General features: G+C 39.6%; 1 protein-coding gene across 3 annotated transcripts in view; it reads left to right on the top strand.

The window, feature by feature from the left end:
• Window positions 1-19,330, top strand: part of ARID4A (AT-rich interaction domain 4A) — a 47,100-nt gene extending 27,770 nt beyond the window's left edge. For 2 of the 3 annotated variants that reach the window (XM_021534651.2, XM_021534653.2), the window contains 14 exons: window positions 2,432-2,504; window positions 4,791-4,885; window positions 5,206-5,303; window positions 6,629-6,857; window positions 8,499-8,749; window positions 10,063-10,260; window positions 11,362-11,446; window positions 11,600-11,732; window positions 11,919-11,981; window positions 12,967-14,097; window positions 14,695-14,799; window positions 16,278-16,493; window positions 16,718-16,864; window positions 17,289-19,330. In XM_021534651.2, coding sequence (XP_021390326.1) covers window positions 2,432-2,504; window positions 4,791-4,885; window positions 5,206-5,303; window positions 6,629-6,857; window positions 8,499-8,749; window positions 10,063-10,260; window positions 11,362-11,446; window positions 11,600-11,732; window positions 11,919-11,981; window positions 12,967-14,097; window positions 14,695-14,799; window positions 16,278-16,493; window positions 16,718-16,864; window positions 17,289-17,392 — 2,928 coding nt within the window. In that variant the 3' untranslated portion in view covers window positions 17,393-19,330. The remainder of the gene's footprint in view (window positions 1-2,431; window positions 2,505-4,790; window positions 4,886-5,205; window positions 5,304-6,628; window positions 6,858-8,498; window positions 8,750-10,062; window positions 10,261-11,361; window positions 11,447-11,599; window positions 11,733-11,918; window positions 11,982-12,966; window positions 14,098-14,694; window positions 14,800-16,277; window positions 16,494-16,717; window positions 16,865-17,288) is intronic. The other variant, XM_021534652.2, reaches the window with a different exon arrangement.
• The last annotated feature ends 3,822 nt before the right edge of the window (window positions 19,331-23,152 follow it).

Raw genomic sequence — 23,152 nt, forward strand, 5'->3', positions numbered from 1 at the left:
GACAGAACTCTCTTCAGTATCTGGCTTTAAACAATTATCACTGTGAACTTGCTTTGTGCCCAGTCTAAAATGGACACCAATGTCTGGATAGTAGTTGTGAGTTTTGGAGAGCTGCACTGTCATCCTGGTTCCTGCTGGAAAGCAGTGCTGGGAATTTCAGCTTTCCATTTGCTCTCTGATGGTCATCACAGGTTGAGGCATCAACATTTCTCAGGTGTTTCCATGATTTTGGTGCAGATTTACAACAGCAGAGATGAACCTCCATGCCAGGGGGGTTGGGACTAGATGGTCTTTAAGGTTCATTCCACCCCAACCCATTCTATAATTTTATGATAGCTGATATATATAAGTTAAACTTTCTCAGAACAGCAGACATTCTATGGAATTCTTTAATGTCCAGTTCCAAACAGATAACCCTGGTAAGAAAAATGACATCTTATCCTCACGTTGCAGTAAGCATATCCAGGAAGAGTTGGTCTTTCTCAATTTGGCCAGAAGCAAAAGAACAGCTGATCTAAGATGTATTTTGTGGTGGCAGTCACTCAGGGCTTACTCAAGTGACTTCTCAGAAGGATTTGGTGCCTGTTCTGGCATCAGTACCAGGCACAGTTCAGACTCCCTCTGTCAAGGGTCTCACACACCATCAACAGAGAGAAGCAGGGGCAGACTTTGGGATGTCTCACATAGCTGATTATTGCAGCTAGGTTTTATGCCCCCAGCCTATAACACTTTCCATCTTTTTCCTTTTCTTCAGCTGAAAGTATGTGGTCTCAGTGGAAGGGCTAAAATCTAGCTGCAATATTGCTGTTTTAACGTGCATTTCTGCTGTTCTGACCCACAGTTCTGGGTTGGCTTTGTGCCCACACAGAAGAAATGGCTTTAATTCAACTATTCAGAAGTATTTCTGGATGTTTACTGTTATTAGATGTATTTAGTTTGCACAGTTTGAGCTATATTGCCTTCAGCCAGTAAACATTACAGTAGATGGTAGAAATTTCTCGATCTTGAAGTTATTTTGCAGTCTGAATGGAGAGAAAAAAGCTGTGGTTTCTATAGCAATACTTCACTCGATAACCTGGAAGAGCATGCTAATTCTATAGATAACTGTTTCTCCTTATATAATCCCTGTGATGTGCTGAGCAAATGGTAACTGATGCTGTACAGTGTTGCGATTACACATTTAATTTCCTCCAGTTATTCAGAAGAAAAATTAGTGAAGTAAGACACAGATATTGTCTCTGCCTGATTGTAGCTGAGCTCTGTTGGGTTTAGAAGCTCAGAATTCAGTGAAGCAAGCAGGGTGGGATTCATTCTGATGCTGGGCAGATTGCTTGGTGGTTAGCAAGGCACTAGCATGTACATCCCCATTTCCCTGCCTATCTCCTTGCCTGGAAGCTTAAAGTTTACAGAATGCAGAGATGACTGAAATCTAAATTGTTGTTCTGGTTTCCTTCTGGAGCTGCTTGTCACTTTCCTGTTATTTTTAATAATGTAATGATAAGATTTTTTGACACGTACTGTACGTCTTTCCTTCAAGACAGCTGCAGCCTGCCTTGTGCAAACTGCCAGGCTGGCAGGAAGAAAGTGGCATGCAGAAAGCATTGCAGGGAAAATAGTTTTGTTGTTGTTGTTGTTTTTTTGGGTTTTTTTGGGGTTTTTTTTGGTCTCTGCTAGAATCTCAAAATTCCATAAAGATATGTAGACATTATTTCCTCTGTCTGCCACTTCCACCCTCCCCCCCTAATATATTTACTTTATTTAAATAATTATCACTGTAATAAAAGGAATATCTTTGTTTCACACTGTGGATTACTTGCCATAGATTTCATAGTGTTTAACTCTTTGAGGCTTTAAGTTGTAAAGGTGAAACTAAGGAATTTATAGTAATAAATTATAGAAGTGGCTTTAAAGGTTTTTCCAAATATAAGCTGAAATCAAGCATTGAGCTTAATTACAAAACAAATACTGTCTGGAGCATCTCCAACAGGTACTGTTGGAGAAGGAATTGTTCTGCAACCTGAGCTAAAGCTGGCATAAGGAAAATGAATTGAACAAAAAAGTCCCAAACAAACAGAACCTAACCAAAAAAAACCCCCTGCAATTTCTGTGAATTCTTTCAGTCTTGTAAATACCAGACCCCTTCTGTGTTAGGCAGGTATGCTACATGTATTAGTGTTTTCATTTTGAGGGGTACTCATTCATTCTGTCATGGACTGATGCTTTAACTGACCTGCATTTTCTTTTTTTCCTCCTGAGGTACCACTTCAGTCTTCCTGGGTAAATTTTGTTTTCTGCATATTTCACCATTACATGGATTCAGGGCTAAATGGGAAGTGGTTTGGGTTTGGTTCTTGCTCTTAGGCTTTTGAACAAATAAATGGTTACTTTGCATATTTGCTGTTTTCATTTATGACTGCATTTATTTTCACAGCCTGAGGAAGAGCTTGATCCTGAAGAGAGGGACAACTTCCTCCAACAGCTTTACAAGTTTATGGAAGACAGAGGTACCACTGAATTTTCTTGCCTTTTTTTTTTACCTCCAGTCCACTTCTTTAATGGCACAGCACTCAAAGGGAGCTCAGATTCTCCCTGAGGTGTTTTGGTTTTGTTTTGCTTTCACAAACCCTTTTTTATGTTCCCAACGTGTGTTAAATAAGCCCTTGCTTGATTTCTGTTTGTGACAGCCATGGCTGAGAGCTCTGCTGCTGTTAATCCCAGGCTGGAAGCTGTGGAGTCTGTCCATGGATGGTGAAATCCAGCCAGCTGAGAATAGAGATGTGCCATCCTCTAGTCTCGTGCACAAATGCAGCAGTGATACCTGAAGAGACAAAAGATTCTATTTTATCCTGTAGCTAGAACAATAAAATAATGTATTTTAAACATCTGTATTTGCAGAATTAAGTGAGACTTAATAAATTAGAATAGTTGAAGTGTTGGCTTCAGAGCTGTATCAGAAGTGCATGTGTTCTGCATAGGGAGCAGGATTTACCTGCTGACTTGGGAGAGCTGCAGTTGCATAAGGAATTTGCAGTTGTGATGAGATTGGCACAAAAATGGCAGCTTTTATGCTCCATTTAAAAAATACATATCCAAGCCTGCAGAGTTTTTGTATTTTAGGAGTATATTGGTTTGATAAATTTTACTCATGAGGTCACCATTTCAATCCTGGATTTCAAACACTGTTTTCATCCTGCAGTAGCTTTGGTGTGGAGATAGATTATAGGTGTAACTACTGCCCTTTTCCCTTTTTTATCTTTTCTTTTCTCTTGACAGCAGCTACCTGAATGATATTTCCATAGCAGCATAGAGTGCAGCAAATGTTGATGTATTTGAATTTGAAATGACCAGAGCTAAGGCTAAAACATGAAGTACTTGCATGGTCTGAATATTTGCCCCTTTCTTTTTTTGAGGGGAGGAGGTTGTTGAAATCAATGGGGAAATCAAGCTGCCTTTGTAAAAGAGGGTCTGTATGCCTTCTAAGAAGGTGTTTTCAAGACCACAGAATCATAAAGGAACAATTCAAAAGCTGTTCAATACTGCCAGTTTTTATCATAGGTTTAGAAATTGAGCATGTATTATAGCAAAGTGTTCTGGAGCTCATCCAATATAATTTTGAAGGCCTCCTGTGTATATAACCAGTGTTTCTGCAGAATAGGTTGCCTTAGGGGAATAAAAGGCTAAATCATGGGGGAAAAAAGAAATCATTCTGCTGCTGGGCTAATCCAGACTTTTCCTTTCCCTCTTCCTTGTTGTCTTGCTTTCTCATTCTTTTTTAAACACTCACAGACTACAAAACAGGTAGGGATGTGAGAACCTTGTGAAGTCAGAAGAAGAAAGCATTTGTAAGCTGAATTTGAAGACTCAGTCCATGAAATATTCTTTAAGTCAGTATGTGGATTGAGCAATGTGCAGAACTTCTTCAGGACTGGGACTTCCCCTGGGCCTGTTTGCTTTTTTATTTTCCTTCTCCATCCTTATAGCAAGATTTCTATTCCCAGCAGATTTGTTCTACATTCTGTTCTCTCAGTATAAATGTTTTGATTCATGGAATCATGACAGTATTCCCAAAGTCCTATAAAATTATTTTAATGATTCCAAATATAATTGCATGAAGATGAGGGAAGATACAAAGCAGCAGGGAGGAGGTTTGGTATTCTTCATTGCTGGGAGGATTATTGTCTACGTATGCAACCACTTGCCCTAAGTCACTTTTGGTTTCTCCTTCTGCAGATAATTACTGTTCTTTATGTCACAATTACTGTTCTTTGTGTCACTGCCACTCAGCTGATCTGAGTTCTTTCTTTTCCCTGGAACTGTCCCAAATATTCATGTCCTGTCAGGCCCTTGTGCTTTTCCACATTCTGACAATTTGCCTGAGTGTCTCATTCCTAATCCAACATCTCTGCTTCTACCTCATTCCTTTCAGCCCATGGTGTTTTTAGTTAATCTCTTCACACACTGCTCTATTCCAGCATTCCTCAGGTGTTCTCTGGAGCTTCCTGTAGTTCTGGCTGTCCTCCCTGCTCATGAGAGTAGTGGGATGCAGCCAGGTGGATGGGGGTTATTAATAAACCTGGGAGGCTGACAAACCACCCAGAGATAATGATGCATTCAAAACAGGGTGAAGCCTTAACTGGTTATTGGAATTTACTGACTTGGGAACATACCTTAAGCCATTAAATACAGATTTTAAAATGCAGAAGAATACTTGTAATCAAATATATGCTGAAGGAATGGAAGAGGCACCATGCTGTCTTTGAGATAACTTGTTTCTGTTTTGTTTTATTCAGGTACTCCTATCAATAAACCACCAGTTCTGGGCTACAAGGACCTTAACCTCTTCAAACTTTTTAGGCTGGTTTATCAGCAGGGTGGGTGTGATAATGTAAGTGCTGGATGTTCCCTGAACTAAATAAGTCTGTTCATTCATATCTATAAATGTTTGCCCAGGGAAGCTGTGGATACTCCAACCCTGGCACAGTCCCAGGCTGGGTTGGACAGGGCCTGGAACAACCTGGGATAGTGGGAAGTGTCCCTGCCCATGGCAAGGGGCTGGAACTGGATGATTTTAAGGTCCCTTCCAACCCATACTGCTCAATGTTTATAAAAGGCTTTGGCTTTCAGCTCTGTTAGATATTATTCCTTAATGTTAGTATTTAACAAAACCCATAAAGTTCCTTTTTTCTTTTTTTTTCCTCCCCAAAGATTGAAAGTGGTGCTGTATGGAAGCAAATTTATATGGACCTTGGCATTCCTATTTTGAACTCAGCTGCTTCCTACAACGTAAAAACTGCTTATAGAAAGTAAGTATTCAAGAGGTTTTTGATAGTTATAGACAGCACTTGATATTCTTGAGTTAATGAACAGTTCTGAGCATTTTCCAGTTCTGATGTGGAAGAAAGGAGGGAGCAGTCAGGGCTGGAAGTTTCTGTTGCTCCAATACATCAGAATTCTGCTCATTTTTTTATCAAGAAACTTCCACTTTGCTCCTGTGCTGATGGCCTTTTGGAGTACACTAATGAAATTTATAAAATAAACTTTGGCAGATTCAGTCTTGCCAGTTAAGGCAATTAACAGTAACACACTCCTTAATCTTTAGATCTCATATACATTGAGGAGAATTTTTTACCAGTTGCTTTAACTTCATGAGAGGTGTTGACTGAAAAAAGGCATGTTTCAGATTGTATATTTACATACAATCTTTGCAGAATTTGTACAGTAATGTCACTAAGGCTTAACTGTGTGCATTGCTATGGTGGATGTCACAGTTACATAAACAGTAAAATCATTACTTACATTGATCAAATGCATAAATCCTTGTTTTTAGCAGTGTTGTAACTTTTGAATTGGAAACCTTTCAGGAATTACATTTTCCAAGCTCATTTTCTAAATAAAAACTGTTTTTATTGTTTATCCTTCTGGAATTTTGACAACAAACAATTGGGCTTTTTGAGTAAAAGGGAAGAATGAGATTCTCTTGACTCAAACCTAAGGAAATTCGGATATAGGGATGACTGATGACTCAACTCATGTTAATGTCAATGAAGATGACAATATTGAGACTCTCTCCAGTGGGATTTGAACTGGGCACATGTTTAAGGTCTGTATTTTACAGAGAAGAGTGTTTATCCTGGAGAGAGTAATTGGTAAATGTGTACTGGGTTGCTGTTAGAGTGGGGATGATGATGTTGTTTGGACACACAGAAATGTGTTGTGACAGTGATAGTGTGTTGTACCTTGCATATTAATTCTTTGAGGAATAAGCTAATTCATACCTTTCTCACCTGTAACTGGATTAGAGTGTGCACAGGCAGTTTCCAGAGAGCAAGCTCATGCATGGCATTGCTGTCATGAATTCTTAACTGGATAGGGATGAAGTTAAATCTGTGGGAAGCACCTCTGTGTGTTCTTTTTCAGCATTTGACTTGAATTTGTTTCACTTCAAAATCTTCTTAGCTTTTATATTTTTATTTGCATTTGGTTGGTTGTTTTTTTTTTTGTTGTTGTTTGTTTGTTTTTCTTTATTATTATTTTCCTGAAGTTACTGAGCAGGAAAATAGGCTTTATGCACTTCAATAAATGGAAAATAAACCATGGACTATAAATGGGACCTTTCTTATGTCTGTAGGTACCTTTATGGTTTTGAAGAGTACTGCCGTTCTGCAAACATTCAGTTTAGGACCATCCATCACAATGAACCAAAAGTGGTAGAAGAGACACAGAAACACGTGGAACCAATGGAGGAAAGTGTGAAAGAGGAACAAAAAATGCCCCCAACAGAAGTTAAAAAAGAACCAGAAGAAAATTATTCCAGCAGTGAAAGTGAGAAAGAAGAAATTGAATTAAGATCCCCAAGGGTGAGTGGTTTGAACTGGCTTATGTTTAGTCCTTAACAAAGCCCCTTTGTATAGTGAACAGTTTCCATAATGAGTTTTCCCTGTGGAGCAGCTGCACACTGGAATTGCTACACTTGTACAAGTGTTGAGTTCTGTGAGTGTTAACTGTTAATTATGTTCTACCTGGACACAGAGTCAGGTTTGATTATGCCTTCATATTTCACACCATGCATGGGATTTGCTCAGGCTCAGTTGGATGTGCTATGGTTCAGGGATGGCTTGGAGCTGTTCTCATCAGAGCAGTGAAACACAGCAGGACAGTCTTGGTTGTGGGTGAGGGTTTCCACAGGCACATGGAACCTGGAGCCTTCTGGCAAGAAACAAGAATATCAAAAACCTGCTATGGATCTAAGAATCAAAGGAAGACCAATTTCTCTGAGTTGGTTTTTACTACAGTTTCTCTTCTAATAGAAGAAACACTCAAATATTGGAGTACATAGACAAAAGTAGAGGGAGGAACAATGAAGTTTAGCCTTTATTTGTCTTTAAATGCTGTAGAGGTGAGGGTTGTATTAGTAGCTACCTAGATCAGATGAGTGGCCCAACAGCTGGAGGATACTGAACACTATGAGTAATACAGAGAGTACTTGAAAGGTGTTGGAATATGACTGTAGCACTCATTTAATTACATTAAAAGAATATTTTTTTGTTCTTTAATAGAGTATGACGACTGAAGGACAAGAATTACTGTTTTTAAATTGTTCAAGTTCTAAAGATTCTGTTTGAATAAAATGTCATTCTGTTGAAGTCCTTCTTGCAAAGCAGCTTTTCAAGCAAATATATGGCCTTATAGGTTAATAGATGAAAGGACATGGTGTAAACACAGGTTGAGACTTCTATTATATATTATATTTCTGTTTAAATGAAAGTGGTTGTTCCAAGCTGTGTCAGCCTCAGTGAACTTCCTGACATGACATTACCTTTGTTCTTAATTTGTTCATTTATTTTTGAGTTTGTTTATCTTTTTGAGACTGCTCAAAAGAAGGATAAAGAAATGTAGGAATTTTTTGTCTTTTTTAATAACTGTCTCTTTGTTCTGACTAAAAAGCAATGATCCTATCAAGAGACTTTTAATAAATCAAATGATAATCCTGTGCTAGATCTCTTAAGAATCACTTGCAGATAGTCACAGGCAGCAACTGCCTTGAGTACTCAAGGTGCCTTTTAAAAATGGGATATTTAGAGTTTTTTGAAAGCTGACAAATTTCTGCCCTTGATGTCCACAGGTGACTGTCAGGATTGAAGATGCTGAGGGGAAGATGCCTTCCCTCAATATTCCTATACAAGCATTTCAAGTAATGATTTTGCTGTAGGTGAACAAGACATTCTGACCCTTTCTATCGGAGTAACAAACATTACAGGTCAAAACAAATGCCCTGAAATCCTCCATCAGTTAATCAGAAACTCATCCTCATTATTCCAAATGAAGCAGATATAAAAACTTAAATCTTTAATTTTACTATTTTAGAATATTTTGCACTTGTCATCTCCAGCCTTTCTTCTCTACAGGAGTTGCATGTCTCACTTTTTTGCTGGGATTTGGAGAAGTTGTGAAGTAAGCAGAGGACAGGAGTCATTAAACTGATTTTATTTCTGTTCCAGGGACGAAGAAGACTTGCCCGTGATGCAGCCCCTGCTAAAAAAGAGGGTGAAGAGGATAAAACCCAAGACAAATTAAAAGACAGTAACAAAGAAAACAAAGATGTAGAAGAAACATCTGAGAATGCAGAAAAGAAAGAAAATGAAACTCCGCTAGGGAAGAAAAGCACACCAAAGCAAAAAGAGAAGAAAATTAAAAAACAGGAGGATTCTGATAAGGAGTCAGATGAAGAGGAAGAGAGGCAGAGGGAGAGGTAAACACTAACTTGTATCACCTTCTTTGGGTTTCTCTGTGCCATGATTGAGCTGCTCTCCAGGCAGGAGAACACAGACTTGATCTTCCTGGAGTGTGAAAATCAGAAGCCTTACTCACTCAGACAGGCAGGGAAGGGAACATTTTATTTCAAGCTTGTAGAGCCTGCTGTACTTTCTGGAAGCATCTTTTTGTGCTGGATTCCAGGCTGTATTTTTCACTGTCATTTTACTTGCCAAGGCTGGGTTAGTGTTTTAGCACACCAATACCTCCAGACACCAAACTGACCAGGCTGTGAGTCTGCCAGGTGCTGTCAGGGTGGGAACAGCTTGGGGACACTTCCCTGGGCATTGAATCAGAAATGACAAATCCCTCTTCTCCTGTGCTTTTAAGGGTTTCCTGGTGGCTGGTGAAGCTGTAATCTCCTTGTTTTTGTGTGTCAGATTATCAAAGCATCAAAGAGTTTTATTTAAGATGTGTGGGTGTTACTTGTCCTCTGAGTTGCTTGCCACAAGATAGATTTGTTGGCTTTCAGTGAAAGATCAAAATTATTTCATTAAAAGCAAACCCATAGTCCTTTTCAGTATTTTATTTCATGCTGACTTTTTTGTAGAGTAACTTCTAAATTATGCTAAATTGTCCCTTAAATAGGGAAGAAATTATCTCTAAAAATAGGTTAGATTGTAGTTCTTGAAAATATGTTTGAGTAAAATATTTAAACAGTAGCTAAAGGTGTAATGAGAGGTGGATGTCTCTAATAAAGAGCTGTGCAGACACTTTTAAGCCTGGCTGAACCCTTGTGTGATGAAGTTTTTTTCCAGTGGAATGGTGTTTATGTCATGAGAGGATCACTGTGATGGCAGTTCAAACTCCTGTGCAGTTAATAAACTGTAGTATGTTAAGCCAATTGTAAAAGTACCTTTTTTTTATAAATAATATGTCAAAATAAAATATTTCAGAAAGTAGTTAGTTCTTCCTATGCTGTTTTGGAGATACACAATGAGTTAACTTTTATTCCTCTTTTTATTATTAAAATATCAATTTAAAAAACAATCTTTAAGCTTTGAGGTAGTTTTATGCTTTATAAATTGTGTTTAAATTTTAATAAAACTTTCTGGATATTTTTGGCACTTAGCCCTATTCTCCCTAAGTTCTGTTCTTGATTTAAAAAATCTGTTTCTGAGCAAGCTTCAGAGACAGGACAGGGTACAGGAAATTAATTTCTTTTTGCAACCTTTTTCTACCTTGACTACTCTCTAAATTTTAAAATATGATTGTTACTAATTTGTGCATTTTAAATACATTTTACTGCAGGGAAGAAATTGAGAACAAAGGGGAATCGGAAGGTGAAGAAGATGAGGAGGACACAGAACCCTGCCTGACTGGAACCAAAGTGAAAGTAAAATATGGACGTGGAAAGACTCAAAAAATTTATGAAGCCAGTATTAAAAGCACAGAAATTGATGATGGAGAGGTTTTATATTTAGTTCATTACTACGGTTGGAATGTAAGGTGAGGATAACAAACTGCCTTTCATTTCTTTGTTCAAAGGCTTATTTGCAAAAAAAAATTAGTTTTTAAGGAAATAAAGTGAGATCTGGTCAGTGATATGGCTCCATATTGAATTATCAGCATAACAGGCTCTGACTTTTTAACTTTTTAGTGTTGGTAATTCTGTTCATGGTGTTGCACTGAAATGTCAGATTATACTTGTGTTTTTCCAAGTGTCCATCTGCCTTAGTAATCTTCACCCCTTCCAGGAGTATCCCTGATATTTATTGTGTCTATCAGTGTTAGCACTAGCATACTTTCCTTTAAGGGAGCCATTGATAAAGGTGAAGGTATTTACAATTAATGTAGCAAGCATTGGAATTTTGGCAGTAAAATATATTCTTATATTGAATGTTAACTGGGATTGTAAAAATGCTCCTTCTGGCAGCCAGTCTTTATAGTACTTTATATACTTCTGGTATCTAACTTGTGGTATTTCAAACCCATGAGCAAATTTCTTTATGTGGCAACATGAAGTTTGAGTGTGGCAATATCCCCCAAATATTTACAAGTTCACTTTACCTTATTAATACCTTCAGGAGATTTTGTGGAGCATCAGTGTGTTTGTGCTTTTCAGAATCTCATCTAGTTTGTTGCCATAATTAAAAAAAAGGTACATTTTCCTGCTGAGGTATGGTATGGTGAAAACTGTCTAATGTGTATGATGTGGAATAACTGACACTTTAGAGCTGACTCAGTCCCTGAGTGTTCCAGCGAGAGACAGGGAAGTTTGTACCCCAATTCCCTCATCCCATAAGGTTTTTTATGGACTGGAAATGTCATTCACCTTTCTAAGGCCAGAATGCTGCATAAGCTGTAAATACATGTTCTGCTATCATGGAATGGTTTGGGTTGGAAAAGAACGTCCATCACATTCCACCCTCCTGCCATAGGCAGGGACACCTTCCACTATCCCAGAGTGCTCTGAGCCCCATCCAACCTGGTGCTGGCCTTTTCCTACCCCATTAATAAATATTTTGTGTTAATTCAAGTCTTTTACTCCTCATATTCAAACAACATTTTTATGTGCAGTGATAACAGCATAGTTTCATTCCCTTTCAGGTATGATGAATGGGTGAAAGCTGATCGGATTATCTGGCCAGTGGAAAAAGGAGGACCAAAGAGAAAACAGAAGAAAAAAACAAAAGTAATAATTTCAATAAGTTTGTTGTACTGTATTTACTGACTAGCACTGTCCCTGTTTTTTCTAAAAAAAGTTATCAGGCCACAGTCTAGTTTTTTAATAGAGTAAAAGGTTTGATAATCAGCAATTAATAGAAATCCACTGTTTCCCCTGCAGAATAAAGAAGATGGTGAAAAGGATGAGAAGAAGGACGAGGAAAAACAAAAATCCAAGCGTGGGCGGCCCCCTCTGAAATCCACTCTCCCATCCAACACGTCGTGCAGCCTCCCCAAAACGCCCAGCAGCGAAGGTAAATGCGGCTCCAGAGGTGCAGGAGCAGCCGTGCTCCCCGCGGGAGCCCAGGGGCTGCATGTGAGCTGTGAGCCCGGAGCTCCCGCTCCGCCCCCGGGGCCGGGCCGGCCCCGCCGCAGCACCGAGCCTCGGCCTCGGCGCTGCTCCTCTCGGTACAAATTAATCCTTTCGATTTTAATTTTAGCTACACCTCGCAGGCAGACCAGACGTAGCTCAGGAATGTTTGATTCTGATAGAGGATCAAACGGTGAGTGATCTCGGCCCTGTGTATGCTTTGGAGGCTTTTTCAGTGCCTTTTTGAAAAGAAGTTTGGTTTTTTTGGTTGGTTTTTTTTACCTTTTTTGGGGTTTTTTTGTTGTTTTTTTTTTTTTTCCTTTCTCCTTGTAAATTTTGTTGAGTAAGCAGTTGAGCTGACACTGCTGAGGAGCACAGCTTGCTCACAGAAGAGCAGTGACTGTACAAGTCATCTCATGTTCTTCAGCCAGAGCCTTTCAGTCCTGAACAGACCAAATCCAGTGCTATGATGATAGTCTTTATTGTGCTAATTAAGTCCTCAACCTCAATACTCCATCATCCAGCAGAGCTGTTAATTATACACAAATGGCAGCACATCTTTCGTGTTTCTAAGTCTCTAAACAAGAACTGGAGTGAAATCACTGTCTCCCTTTAGTACAGGTCCCTGAATAATCTTCTGGTAATGTACTAATGCTTGCTCTCTGTGTGGTGCATCATTTGTACAAGAGTTTCACAATACAATGTCCATATTGGGGTTTAGAAGGTTTTTATTTTTATTTTTGGGTTGGGTTTTTTGGTTTTTTTCTCTGCATGGAGGGGAGAAGTGTTGTTTTTTGGTTTTGTAGTGTCACATGGGAGAGGCAATATCCATGGGATATTTTTTGCTGAAATGAAATGTAATTCATTTGTATTGGCTTATTTGGGAAATAGTAGGAAATCATAGACTTCATCTAAATCATCTGAGTTAAGAGCATCATCCAGATGCTTTCTGAACTCTGACAGCAACACCACTACTGCAGTTTCATAGAAATGTTAGGTAAAAATAAGAACTGTAGCAAGTGTGTTCAGTAATGCAGGATTTTTAAAGTTTAAAATTATTACTGTAAACTAATGTTAACACCAAAGATTACTGAAAGCAGGTTTTTTGTGAGGTTCAAATAAAAAGTCATGCTGCAATTATTTAGGGTGCTGTTTGCTTCTTTTTAAAATTTTTTTAGACTCTGGTACATCTGACAGTGAAGCAGATGAGTCATCTGAAAAGAATTTGAATGAAGAATTTTCTCCAGAAACTTCAGAACTGGAAAAAAGTGAAAAACTCCGTGATGAGAAGTTGGATGAGGAAAACCCAAAGATTTCTCATGTGCTGAAGGAAAACGACAGGACTCAAGTACAGTCACTAGAAACACTGAAACTGGAAGTTGAGGAAAGTGAACAAATTGTTCAAATTTTTGGGAATAAAACAGATCAAGTGGAAGAAATCAAAAGAGAGGTTGAAAAATCACCTAAGGGAAAAGGGAGAAGGAGCAAGACAAAAGATCCCTCGTTGGAGAATGCGAAGATTGCACCAGGAAGCCAGGAAGAGGTGACAAATGAGTCTCTTACAGAACCTGAAAGATTAGATGTGTCTTCCTTGGACTGTAAGGACATTTCCAGCACTACTGAGAGTGAAACAGAGCCCTCCACAAAAGATAAGAAGCTTTTGAAAAGGAAAACTTTGGAACAGGCATCACCTGAGAAGAGAAATCGGCGAGAGAGTGAGATGGAAGTGCCAAATATTGTCTCTGAAGAGAGGACCAATGAATGTAGTGGAGCAGAGGAATGTAGAGGGCTGAATGCTGAGGAGTCCCTCAGAACTGAGAACGAGGAGATGCCATCCCTGGTGGCGGAGTCGGTTCCTCACGGTGCGGAGCTGAGGAGTGACAACTTCCAACGCCCGGCCGAAGCCAGCGAGAGCGTTCCCTTGAAAGATGAGGATGACACAATGCCTCAGATTGGTCCTGAAACCCTGCTGTGCCATGAAGTAGACCTGGATGACTTGGATGAGAAGGAGAAGAGCAGCACTGAAGACACAATAGCAGAAAAGCCAGACCCCAATGCTTCCAACTCTGCCCCCTCTGCCTTAGCCCCCAGCGTCCCCTCGAGCTTCCCGGTGGCCTCTCCTCTGGCCCTCAGCCAGGACGAGTCACGCAGCATCAAGAGTGAGAGTGACATGACCATCGAGGTGGATAGTGTGGCAGAAGAGTCTCAAGAAGGGCTCTGTGAGAGCGAGTCTGCCAATGGATTTGAAGCCAGCACCACGTCGAGCAACTGCAGCATCGCCGGGCAGGAGAGGGAGACGGGAGAGAAAGGTGGGTGTTTCCTGGAGGAGGCATTCCCTGCTCTGGTTGTTGCTGAAGGTGGCTTGAGACTGGTGTCACTTGGCTAAAAATTGCTGCTCTGTTTCATCTGCTGGTTATAGATTCACAGAATGGGTTGGGTTAGAGGGAACTTCAAAGCCCATCTTTTTCCAGTCTCCTTCCATGAGCAAAGATGCCTTCCACTATCCCAGGTTGCTCCAAGCTCCATCCTGCCTGGCCTGGAGCACTTCTAGAGATGGGGCAGACAGAGCTTCCTTGGGCAACCTGTGCCAGGGCCTAGCACCCTCACAGGGAAGAATTCCTTCCCAATACCCCGTCTAACCCTGCCCTCTGTCAGTGGGAAACCATCCCCCCTTGTCCTGTCACTCCAGGCCCTTGTGCCACGTTCCTCTCCAGCTCTTTTGGAGCCCCTTTAGACCTTAAGTTCTTCCCAGAGCTTTCTCTTCTCCAGGCTGTGAAGGGCCTCAACTCACTCAGCCTGTCTGGTTTTAAGATTTCTTTGTTGCTTATAAAAAGAGCTTTTTAGTAGCAGAAGTATTTGAGGTATCTTACATTTTATTTTTTATTTTTTTTCCCCTCCTCTCATAGGTCAAAAACGACCCAGTGACAGCAATAGTGGAACACTGGCAAAAAAGCAAAAGCGAACTCCAAAGCGAACCAGTGCTGCAGCCAAAAATGAAAAGAATGGAACAGGTATATTCCTGCAGGGAGAGGAGGGGGAAGGTTATCCTGGCCTGTAAATATGTATAAGAACCTACTGTTCTCATGTTACAGTTTCCAGTGGATGGGGCTTCCCTCTCAGGGTTTTTCATTTTTATTCATCATGATTATTGGTGATTAACTGGAGAGAAGTTCTGAGCTCTGTAGTGTAACTGAGAAATCTCTTGCCTGTTTTATATTACTTGGAAAAATGTCTAAATTATTATTTATATTAGCAGCTACTATGTATTTACCATTATGATGATTTTTAAATATTGGAATGGTTATGAATTTGGCAGAGGGCACATTTAAAGTCTTAAAACAGGTGTTTCTCCAGGGGAAAAAAAAAATCAATGTTTTTGAAATATAGAAAAGTCTACATGCTAGAGAAAAGCTTTTTCTCCAAATGGATCTTAGGGATCTTGTCTAGTTTTTCTCTCTAGCATTTATTTTATAACTTGCTGTGGAAATCTGGATTTTGTGCTTCTGTAGCTCATTTTTTCAGGGGATCACAAAGTGGTTTGGGTTGGAAAGGACCTTAAAAATCATCTTGTTCCAGCTGTCTGCCATGGGCAGGGACACCTTACACTATTCCAGGTTGCTCCAAGACCCATCCAACCTGTCTTGGAACACTTCCAGGGGTGGGGCAGTCACAGCTTCTCTGGGTATCCTGTGCCAGGGCCTCACCATCTTTATAATAAAGAATTTCTATCTAATATCCCATCTATCCCTGCCCTCCCTCAGCTTAAGGACATTCCCTCTTGTCCTGCTGCAACATTTTTGACAATCATTGCATGACCGAATCAGTGGCTTTGGCTTTGTGGCAAGACTGTTATATTTTTAAGTATCAAACTAAAATACTAATTATCTGACATACACTATTCAGATATATTTAAGATGCCTGTGGAAAACTTGGCAGCTGTTGTGGGAATCTAAAATATTTGAATATATGAGCTAAAAATTTTCTGGTACATGGTGAACTTCTGTTGTTTTAGTCATCTTTCAGAATTGTTCCTTTAGATGTGTAGAGCAGTTTGACAACTAAATACAATCATGTGTTACCTACCCATAGTAATACAGGTTTAATCTTTAAGAAAGGGGTTTTAATATCTGTTTTATATTAGAAAGCTAAAATAGGTGATGGAAGACAGTTTATCGGTGCTCTAATATTCTAATTTTGGTAAGTTTATTTATTATTTCTGTACAGAAGTTTGGCTATTAGTTTTTCACTAGGCCTAGTCAGCCCTTGAATTCTTCTGCATCAGCCATGATTATTACACTTGAGATTTCAGTGCATGTTGTGTCTGATCAGGTTATCCATGGAATCTGAGATCATTATTCCTTGGGTGTGTTTTGTGATCTTCTAAGCAAGAAGCAGCAGGATTTTTAAATCATTGTTTCTTTACTATAACCCAAATTTTTAAAATGTCAAGGTGAAGGTTTTAAGTCCAAATTAATTCTTTTTCCTGCAGGACAAAGCAGTGACAGTGAAGACCTCCCTGTCCTGGACAGTTCCAGTAAATGTACTCCTGTCAAACACATCAATGCATCCAAACCACAGAAGATTTCCCGCTCCCCTGCCAGGGTGATTTCTCCTCACATCAAGGATGGAGAGAAGGACAAGCACAGGGACAAGCACCACCACCAGAATGCTTCACCCAGAGTCTACAAATGGAGCTTCCAGCTCAGTAAGGATTCTTGAAATTATTTGATTGCAGGGAATTTGTGAGGAAAATTTGTTCTGAAAGAAAAACATGGAAATTTGAGATTCTAAATTAGGTGTGGGCCTTTTCTGGCATAGTTATGGAAATGTGTTATCTTCCATGCTGTTTCTTACATCCTCTTAAGAACTGCATTCATTTGTTTAAAATCACCTTGATAATGCTATTTTTTCTTTTCTTTCCACTTGCAGATGAACTGGACAATATGAGCAGCACTGAAAGGATCTCCTTCCTACAAGAAAAACTCCAGGAGATACGGAAATACTACATGTCCTTGAAATCAGAAGTAGCAACCATAGACAGGAGAAGGAAACGATTAAAAAAGAAAGACAGAGAAGGTGAGGTTGAGATTTGCTTTATGAGTCCCATGAGGGGTTAAGTTGTTTGGAAGTGCATAACTCAGAGCAATTTGAGTTTAACTGATGATATTTTAGAAGAAAGGAAAGTATTGCCATCTGTTTGTGTATGTATATAGAAAGAATATTTGTGGCTTTTTGGAGCTTTTGGAACTGACAGAAATGTACTAGAAACTTGGACTTCCTAGTGCAAGTATTTCCATTAGACTCATCTGAGTTACCTTTTCACTAACTGGGTAAAGCTAATCCTGTGTCTGAATGCAGCAGGGAAAGCAGTTGGCAAAACCTCTATATCAGTTTTTTGTGCTGCTGCTTTGATCTTTTACACAACCTAAGAACCAAGGAAACCTTCCTTGTGAGCTGTACTTTGACAACCTAATGCTGATCTGTTGTTCTGTGTGTTCAGTGTCCCATACAGGAGCATCCATGTCATCTGCTTCCTCAGACACTGGAATGAGCCCCTCATCATCCTCTCCTCCCCAGAACGTGCTGGCTGTGGAGTGCAGGTGATAAACATTTCTCTGCCTTGCCAGCAGCTCGCTGCCATGGACATAAACCCTGAAATTCAGCCACAGAAAGCACTCAACTGGTTGGACATTGCCAAGTATATCCTGTACACACTTCCACTGCTGGACTGTACCTATTCCCCCCTCCTACCCTATTCTTTTGTTTAATTTACTGTTCAGAGAACTTAAGCTCATTGGTAACTGAAGGTTTGTAGGCACAACGTGACATCCTTGTCATTGTGTTTGTTATTGTTCCTTGTTTGTTTCTTTTTGTTTTGTTTTGTTTTTGTTTTTTTTTTTCCTAACACAGAGGAAGGGCACTTATCAAATTTGCAAAGTTATGTCCAATGAAGCATTCAGGTATTCTAGGGTGATCTTAAAAAAAAAAAGTCAGCAAGTGCACCAAGCAGACATCAGAGTATTATCCAAAAGAACTGAGTAACTGCTGCACTTTTACCGAGCTGTGGGTAACTCTTGGTGAGTAGTTCCTCTTTGTGGAAGCACTTGCTATACAGAACTGCCAAAGTATGTGTTCAGCAATGTGCCCAGTTTTAAAGCTGTAAATGGGACAAAATAAATTGTGAAAGGAAGTGTAGTTGACTGAAAACTACAGTTAAAATAAGTCTTCCACTTTTTATAGGATTTTTGAGCACACAATTATGCAAATGTTTTAATGTTTATTAATGTTTACAGTGGAATTGTGAATAGGTTTTCAGTGGACTATCTTATCCCTTGACAAAAATATTTTGTCTTTTTTCTATGTAATTTCAGAGTTTTTATTTTGTTACAAAAAGACGAAAAATGAAATATATAACAACAATGAAGTTATTTAACAAGATTTCTAAAGCTGAAATTTTTGTGTAAAATAAGGTATCTTGCAACTTGTTAAATATATTTATTCAGACATTGGATGTTGTATTTTTATGTATTTTTTAAAATATTAATAAAATTGGAAAAAAAAATTCTAGGTTAGTTCACTCTTTGGACAAAACATCCTTATCAGTTCTGGCTCTTCAGGAGGAGTTATCCAGTAGCCAAACCTGTACTTCCAATGGGTCTGTCTACATCTCCTCCACCACACAGATCTGCCAGCAGGCATCTGGGTTCAAATAAAACTTGATTTGGAAACTTTGGCAGTCCTAGTACTTAACCTTGTTTGGAGGAACAAAATTTATTGGGTTGCCCTTTAAGATGCTTTGTCACAAGTTCTTGTGTTTGCTGTACTGCCGAATAAATTTCTATCTCCCAAAGTTGAGATGCACCAATAAAGTAAAAGGAACTGTGTGTGCTCTGCCTGTGGATTGTCCCATGGGCAGATGCAGCTTGTAAATAACTCTTCCAAACCCATGTATTTAAAGCAGTTTGCATATACATTATGTATAAAAAGTGATTTTTTAAAACAATTTTTTTATTCATGTTTGTACATTGAAAGGGGGTCTGAGCCCCTTTTTCTGTGTTTAATATGCTGTAGAGTAATAACATAGATGCTCTAGACTGTATATCAGGATATTCTGGTTCCACACAGCAGAAGGTCAGGAGGAAACACTAGTGATGGCGTAGCATTACTAAAATTGATGTTTCTTGAAATTTCATTTTACAGCATTTGTCAACTTGTGATTCCAATTCCTTCCATTTTCGCAGAAAATTAAAGAAAAAGTACTCTTGTAAATGCACTTTTTCTGTCTTTTCTTAAGCAAAGCAGAACTATTTCAATGTAAGATAAATATGGAGCTCACTAGACAGTGCTAATAAAGGCCATGTTTTAAACATAGGCTTTATATTCTATTTTTATTTAAGTGATTGTTCTTGTAAATGTCTGGACTTTACCCTAAATAGGAAAGTTAATCTCCATAAATTACTGTAAAGACTTTTTTCAGAGCTAACTTTTACTTGTTAATCTTCTAATAGCTATGAATAAAAAGCAATACTCATTTAAAAGGAAGTAACATGGGTGACATGTTTAATACTTACAGAAACAATCTAAAATCCAGAGAAAAAAACAGGATTAATGACATCTTGTGCAGATCTCTGATATGTAACCTGTGTGCACACTGTGAGATCTTAAACAGGCACAGAGGATGGAGGAGGTGCTGCCCTGGCCTGGATGTTCTTGTGTGTTCTCAGCTGACTGCTGCTCCTGCCTCTTAGGAATGTTTAAAACCCTGCTTGGAAGGCTCCAGGTATGCTCCCATGGACCATGGGAACCCATTCCAGCCCACTGACAGGGAGAACTTCCTCCCTTGCTTCTTCCTCTCCCACCTGCTTCCCTCGCAGTGCTCACCCCAAAAACAACTGGATGTTACTCTGGCAGAGCACTGAACCTGCAGGAAAAGATGCATTTTGTGCCAAGCCACTGGCAAAGCCTCCAGCATGTCACTGATTTCCTGGTTTTTATTTTTCTGGGAAAGAGCACATTAAATTATTCAGTAGAAGTTTGCAGTAGTTTCCTGTGTTGTTTAAAAATTTCATGGAGAAAAGAAAACTAACTGGAATCATTGGGCTGTCCTGGGTTAAAGGTGCAATCAAGAAGAAACCCTAATGAAATCTATGATTTCTAACTCTACAATAATCCCCTTATTGAAGCCTTGTTGATATAAATTCCAAAGTGTCTTCCACTGGCTGGGAGTTTATCCTGTTGAAGACACAGTAATTAAGATTATACAGAATTGGGATTTTTTAAAATAAGATATTAGATTGTGTTTCTGAGACCAAGCAGAAATCAAGCACCCTTTTGGCAGTCTTTGTGCTGTTCTCATGCCTTCTGATTTCCTAGGTTTTCCTCAAAATGGTACTTGCTATTTCAAGCTTCCTTAGGAGGTAAAAAAACCCGTAAGATATGGGATCCAACACTGTTAAATTAAAAGAACAAGGTTGTAAGAGAATCTTCCTTCATTTTCTGCAATTGATACTGTCAGATTGCTGGCAGATAACTTATTTTTGTATTAGCAAAAATCTGAAAGATGGAGAAACTCAGAATGCTTCCATGCAAGGACATAAGGTAAGACTCATTTCCTTACTTGTTTTAGTTTTCACTTTCCATCAAGTGTATCAGCTATAGTTGTACTAATGAGTTTTTATTTTCTAATGTGAAAGTTTAGAAACACCCAGCTAAATCCCTGCTTGGTTTTGGCTCCTCCATCAGGTTGCTGGTGGCTGGGAAAGTTTCTCCTGTTTAATCAGCCTGAACAGATCAGGCAAGAGAAGCAGAGTTGTCAGAACAATAATAACAAGTCATTGTTTTGACAGAAGTGAAACAGATTTTCAGTAGTAATTATCAGTGAATGAAAAGCATAATAAGAGCAAAGAAATGTATGCCTTTATGAAGGATGATGTATCTGATCTTCACAGGGAGCAGGAGAAAAGGTGATTAAATCGCTGTTGTGCATGCTTCAGTCTCATTTTTTTGAAAGTGCAGTATTAGAATAGGCAGAAGTTTTTTAAATGGTTACATATTCTCATTTTTTGTAGGGGGAGTCATGCAGAAATGGCTACCAAAATTACTCAGGATGGCTTTGATGTGGAGCTGGGAAGAGAATCTGAATCTAAGGATTGTCAACTCCTGTGCCTCAGTCAAAAAATCCACTGCTGAGACAGCCTTCTCTTTGCAGACAGGTCTGTCAAACCAGGTGGAATATTACATTTAAAAAATTCATACTTTTATAATATGTTCTTTTTTTCCCCATTAAAAATATTCTTGGATAGCTGAGGCAGCCAAATGGATTTTCTGGGCAGCAGCTGTACGTCTAAGAAATGCTGTTGTCTTCTTTTTAAGAAAAGAGCAGGTTTGATGGCTTGAAAGAAATGCAACATGAGCCAGATTTACCAGCTGAAATAAAAGACTAATGTCTTCACAAAAGTATGTTGAGCTGTCACTTCACTGTGCCCCTGCCCTTTGCAAAAATTATGCACTGAAATCTTGGTTATTTTTCCTTCTCTGGTCTTGGGATTTTATTATTTGCTACAGTGTGAGGCTCTGGAGATGTGGGGGACATAACAAAACTGGAACTAAAGGGGATGTTGCCAGAGGCTGACTCACTGTAATTCTAGGGCTAAGGAAAATGACATTTTGTAATTAGCCCACACTGTTAAGCTATTGCTCTCAGACTGAGAAAATCTGTCATTCTCCCATATTCACCTCACACCAAATAAGATGGGATTTCAAGAGGTCTCAGTGTTTAAAATTACTCATCTTTATCAGTTACTACTGAGTAGCTGGGATTTATTTGAGGTCTTTTGTTTACTCTGGAGATCTGAGTTCCCCAAATGGCACAAGTATTAGTCCCAACTATTGCTTTGAATGGATATGTAAATTTGTTTTTTTGTGTTCTAGTGTTTTTGGTCTGATGGTGTGTTTGTTTCAATGCCAGTGAGTGGTGGATTTTAGGATTAGCCAGCCCAATGGCAAATACAATGCTATATTTAAAGAAAACTGGAAGGATCAAACTGTTGATTATGAAAGCAGTTTTTCTAGGAGCAGGACGTGTCTGGTGTCCTCTTAGTTTTGAATTATCTTTGTTTATGGTGTTACTCCTGCTTCTTCCCATTGCAGAGGAACCCTAAATTCTGGCTCAGAGCAGGTTGGTTCTGCTTCAGCTCTGCAGCTGTTTGCATTGGTTAAAACCCTTCTGCTGCTGCTTATCCCCTACCAAGAGTTTTCAAACATGAGAAGTGGCTTTGTTTGATGCCACTTGGCCTCAGTGCACCAGCACAACTCTCTCACTGCACTAAGCAGGGCAGCTTTGCTTCACTTTCCCTCTTTCAGTGTTTGCCAGCAAAGAAAAGCTGCCCTGGAGCTGTGCTGCAGCTGTGACAGCCTGCAGGGGGTTGTCACTCGTGTGTTTAACCCCGACCCTGAGCCTGCTGTGGGGGACACACTGCTCTGGGTTGCTGCTGTGGGTTTCGTGATGTCTCACTTTCCCTGCTGTTCAGAGTAACCCAACAGCATTTCCATTCCAGCACTGTCTGTGTCTTCAGCTGTTCCTGAACTCCTCCTCTAATCCCTCATCTGGGTACATCTTGACCTAATTTACCAGCTATGCCATTTTCATAAGGAGGGGTAAGATGTGGAATTTGTGTGAAATACTTTGCTATATTGCACAAGAGTGTGTTTTGTTTCTGCTTTAACAAGGAACTTGTTTATGTGTATGTGTAACTTAAAACCATCACTCTTGATGCTCCTTTATTTCCCTTATGAATAAATAAAGCTATTTTAAAAGGAAAAATAAGGAAATCCCCAACCCTTGATTGCTTCTGCACGTGCTCTTCTTCCCACCCTGCAGGTGACCCCTGTGTGCCACCCCAGTGGCATGGATGGGGGCAGTGGCTGCCCTCAGGTGGGCATGACAATCCCTCTCTGATAAGGAAATGTTTTGGCAGTGGAACAAGTAAGAGATAAAAATTTATGTTGGCTTGTGCAGGTATTTGGATGTGATTAACTCAGAATGTGAGAGCAGCCTCACTTAATCCTGTGGGAATAATTATGGAATAGTTACCCACAGGCAGTGCAGGAAGGAGCTGATCTTAGTGGCTGTGGTTTGGCTGGGCAGCATCCCTGTGCAGGGTAACGCCTCTCTGTGCCTCTCAGTGATCAGCTGATGTTACATTCAGCCCAGAGCTGGTTTCACAAAATTTATTTTTATATTTTGGACTGTCCCAGTGCCCAGGGATGACACTGCTCACTGCATCCCCTGCAATGTCCTGCCTGCCCCAGAGCCTTGCTGGAGCTGGGGATGTGCAGGCAAGCAGAGAAATGTATTGTCTTTTC

This window comes from Lonchura striata, chromosome 6 (genome assembly GCF_046129695.1).
Source record: "Lonchura striata isolate bLonStr1 chromosome 6, bLonStr1.mat, whole genome shotgun sequence".
NCBI lineage: Eukaryota > Metazoa > Chordata > Aves > Passeriformes > Estrildidae > Lonchura > Lonchura striata.